The 4355-nt window shown below is 45.9% G+C and overlaps 1 protein-coding gene across 1 annotated transcript in view; it reads right to left on the bottom strand.

Moving 5' to 3' along the window:
- Positions 1-3296: 3296 nt before the first annotated feature.
- LOC116100007 (killer cell lectin-like receptor subfamily B member 1A) overlaps positions 3297-4355 on the bottom strand; it is a 6223-nt gene continuing 5164 nt past the window's right edge. The window contains exon 4 of the mRNA XM_031384066.1: positions 3297-3503. Coding sequence (XP_031239926.1) covers positions 3362-3503 — 142 coding nt within the window. The 3' untranslated portion in view covers positions 3297-3361. The remainder of the gene's footprint in view (positions 3504-4355) is intronic.

Below are 4355 nucleotides of genomic sequence, written 5' to 3' on the forward strand. Positions count from 1 at the left end.
GTGTAGTACTCACAGAGGTCAGGAGAAGGAGTCAGACCCACTGGAATACGAGTGACAGGAAACTGAGCTACTCTGTGTGGACACTGTAGACCCTTTGGAAGAGCAGCTAGCACTGTTTACCACTGAGCCAACTTCCAGGGCCTGAGTTTATGTTTTTATATATCAGATCAACATTGAAATATCAATGAAAATATCAAATATCTGGATCTCTGTTATTTTTACAAGAGAAGCCAGTTGTTTGGGGCCAATTACGTCTCCTGCTTCGGAGTCTCCTGCCTTGATCGGCAATGGCAGCCCCTACCAGGGAGGCTGGATGAAGTAACAGATTAAGAATGAAGAGACCACAATGGTGGGGGAGAAGCTGAACTGGCAAAATTGAAATGTTGCATATTTCTCTTTGGAAAAGGAAATAGACTGGCCTCCTAAGGAAAATTACATCGTGAACTATGCCACAATCGCCTCCCTCGGGGCTCCTTCTTGGAGCCTGCTGCCTTTCAAAGTTGCAGCTGTGAATTTAGCATTCAGGAATTTAGAAAACACCCACACCTTCTTCTTTTGTCCTGACTGAACCTGCTATTGTTATTTTTCTAAGTGGCCATGCTGTCAAATTGCCTCCTAAATGTGTATGTTTATACCCCTAGACCTGGGCTGCTCTCGGCCTCGGTCAGAGGAGCTTCTTAGTGCAGTGAACAGCCCTCGGCAGAGAGATGCACAACTGAGCAAGTTGCTTCATATCAGAGACTGGGTACCAGCCCCAAATGGGACACCCGTATCAACCCCAACTCCCGAGGCTCGGAGACCGCTGCGGATGAGGAGGTAGGAAGAATCTTCGAGCCGGCAGAGGGGAGAAGGGCTGTCTTCCAGATATGACGTAGTCATTGCGCTCACGGACTCCCAGCAGCTGAGGGAAACCCTAATTTTTCCTAAACCCTAATTTAGGAAACCATAACTAGTTCAAAGGCAGCCTGGTCGTGTGCTAATCAGGCAATAAGAAGTGTAAACAAACCCACGTGCACCATCTGTCCCGTTAGCACTGCTGTGTGCTGTGAGAAAACACTGTGGCTGCTGGAATGCCCACAAACGTTTAGTTGTTGTGTTTATAGTTTTATGTCAAGTTGACAGAGGCTAAAATCATTTGAGAGGAGAGATACCCAATTAGGAAAATAATTCCATTAGATCTGACTGTAGGCAAACCTGTAGGGCATTTTCTTAGTGATTGCTGAGGGGAGGGCCAAGCCATTGTGGGTGGTGCTATGCCTGGCCTGGTGGCCCTGGGTTTTATATGAAAGCAGGTTGAGCAACCCATGAGAAGCAAGCCAGTAAGCAGCATCCCTCCATAGCCTCTGCATCAGCTCCTGCCTCCAGGTTCCTGCCCTGTGTGAGTTCCTGTCCTGACTTCCTTCGATGTGATACATAGGGATATGGAATTGTAAGCCAAATAAATCCCTTCCTCCCCAACTTGCTTGTTGTCTACTGTTGCAGCAACAGAAACCCTTACTAAGACTGTTGCTCTGGGTTATCTGCTGGGAATTTAGGAGGAAGTACAAAGGACATGCGCGCAGCATGCTCTGATTTCCCAGTGTTCCCAGGTGTATGAGAAAGGGCCCTGACGGGGGCTGTTGGGGTAATCAAACTTGGGCTCCGGCTCTATCAGATGCTGACAAATCATTACATATTCTGCCTTATTGTTGAAAGATAGTCCCCTAGGGGACAGCTTCAGCTGCTGCCCATTTAGGAGCAGGGCAACATCCATTATCAGTAACCATTTATGTAAATGAAGCATGTTGGCGCTAGCGAGGCGGGATCAGGCGTTTCCTGCTTCTTGGTGCCTCTCTCAAGGAGCAGCAAAGTGACTGGGAAAGCTTATCTAAAACGGGGCTGTGATACAAACTGGAGCGCACTCTGAAGAGATCATGCAACCACGGGAGTGGAATGCACTCTGAAGAGATCATGCAATCACGGGAGTGGAACGCACTCTGAAGAGATCATGCAACCACAGGAGTGAGTACGGTAGGAGCCTGATAGTTGTTTAGGGCTCCCTCTTAAGAGGTTTGGTTACTAGGAGCTTAATTTGGGAGGTTCTCTATTTTGACCAACAAGCTTAGGTTACCTCAACCCTTCTCACAGCACATCAGTTTTTAATAATAAGCGTGCTCATTTGTGCTAGGCATGGGACAGTAAATAGGAGATTGTCTTAACAAGTTTGCTTTGGGACATGGTTTGCTTTATTGAGTACCCCAAACCAGTCTTGACCAGACTGACCCATTTCTCATCGTTCCCAGATACATTAATAACACAGTTGATTAGAAACTGTCAATGTTTGATGGTCCTTAAGGAAATGAAAGACTTCTTCCACGGTTTAAGGTATGCTTAAAGTGCAGCTCTACGGGTCTGGAGGTCTTGGGGTTTATAGTGCTGGTCTTGGGGTGCTAACAGATTGCTAGGTGATCCTCTAGAGATGGGGTGTGTGCATAGCATGTACAGGAAAGGAGCCTGGGCTGCCAAAGGAGACATGTGTGCATAACTCACGTGCAGTAGAATCCCAAGTCTCTAAATTGTGCCCTGGGCTTGCCTGCCTCTGTCGCAGACCTGTTCACTCCAGCTAACTGTCAAGAGCAATGTTGTTGTTGTTTCTGACTAACTTACTATGTGGCCCAATTTATTAGTTACTTTTCTGTTGTTATGATAAAACACAATGACTGAGGTGACCTGTAGAAGAAAGAGGTTAATTTGGCTTTTTGTGCCAGAGGGTCAGAGTCCATAATGGCAGGAAGAAGGCAGAAAGTGTGGCACCTGGAGCAGAAAGCCGAGAGAGCTCACATCTTTGGACAAAAATCATGAAGCAGAGCAAACTACAAGTCAGTGAGGCTTTTGCTCCCAAAGGCTTCCTCCAGCAACATTCCCCCAAACAGTGCCACCAACTAGGGACCAATCCACCACACCCAGGCTGGCCTTGAACTCTTGATTCTCCTGGCTCAGCCTGCCCAATGACATTAACACAGACATGAGGTACCAGTCCCTGCATTAAGAGTATTTTAATGACTTTTGCAAATGGTTTCCTTGTGGCTGTTTTGTAGATGAGCAAGACACAGACAGTGAGGGTCATGGACTCCAGGATTAGAATCTGGTGCCCCTCACCTGCCAGGCCTTCTTTTTTGTAGAATCCCTCACATACAAAGGCACATCAACATCTCTGTCTCCTTTACAGAATAGAGAAACTGCACAGGGCATCTGTAAGACTCCCAGTGCTTTCAGAGTTTGTGCTTTGTGCCCCTAACTGCACCGGGAGGCAGACAGCAGAGACAAGGTTAGGTGCAGGGATCTGGTGTGGATGGTAAAGTAATCAAGATGGGATTCGCAGTCAGGAGTCATTACTCGTGGTTTCACGTTTTAGTTCCTTTTGGCAGATCCAGTGGTGGTCTGAATCACAGCTCTCAGAAATCACTTTGCCCTCTGATACGACAGCACAGCTGTCCTTGTCAGCGACACCAGTGATTTCTAACCTGAGAAGGAAGAGAATAGCCATCCTTAGTGTTTAGGATCTTCTATAATTATCCTGTCAGCCATTGGTTTCCTTTGGATTTTAAAGGAAAGAGGAGACTGCACAGTTATTGAGTATAGTAAACACAAACACCCTGCTGTAAACATTGAAGGCAGAGAGGATAAAAACCTCTAAAACTGCTGTTAGTCATTGGCAAAGAATCCTTCCAGCAAGAATCTTGCACAAAAAGGAGAAGGCTCAGAAAGAGATAGTTAGCCCCTCATTCTACTGCATCGATTCACACTCTAACACATCATGTGGAAAGCTTCATGTTATTGCACTTCAGTTTTGTTTAATATACAGGGTCAGGCTGGAGAGACGGCTCAGTGGCTGAGAGCACTGGCTGCTCTTGGACAGGATCTGAGTTCAGTTCCCAGAACCCACATGGATTCTCAGTGTCTGGAACTCCAGTCCCAAGGGAACTGATACCCTCTTCTGGCTTTGTGGACACCAGGCATTTGTGTGGTATGCATATACACATGCAGGCAAACACTCATATACATAAAGCAAAATGAATACATCTGTAAAAATAGATGAATAACAGAAGAGCACACACATACACACATACACATATGTATGTGGTCTGAGTATCTAATATTTGGGGAAGTATTAAGATAACCATGAATGCATGACAACAGTTACACACAGTAGGTGCACAATGAATGTATTTAATATACAGAGTGAGCTCACAGGGTCTAGATCACAGAACTGGATGCAGAGAGGGAAACAGGCTCGGCTCACGTGATATATATAGTCACAATCCCTTTCATGCTCTTTCCTTAGGTTAACAAGTATTTAATTAACATAAGTTTCA

The sequence above is a fragment of the Mastomys coucha genome, unplaced genomic scaffold (assembly GCF_008632895.1).
Source record: "Mastomys coucha isolate ucsf_1 unplaced genomic scaffold, UCSF_Mcou_1 pScaffold20, whole genome shotgun sequence".
Classification (NCBI taxonomy): Eukaryota; Metazoa; Chordata; class Mammalia; order Rodentia; family Muridae; genus Mastomys; species Mastomys coucha.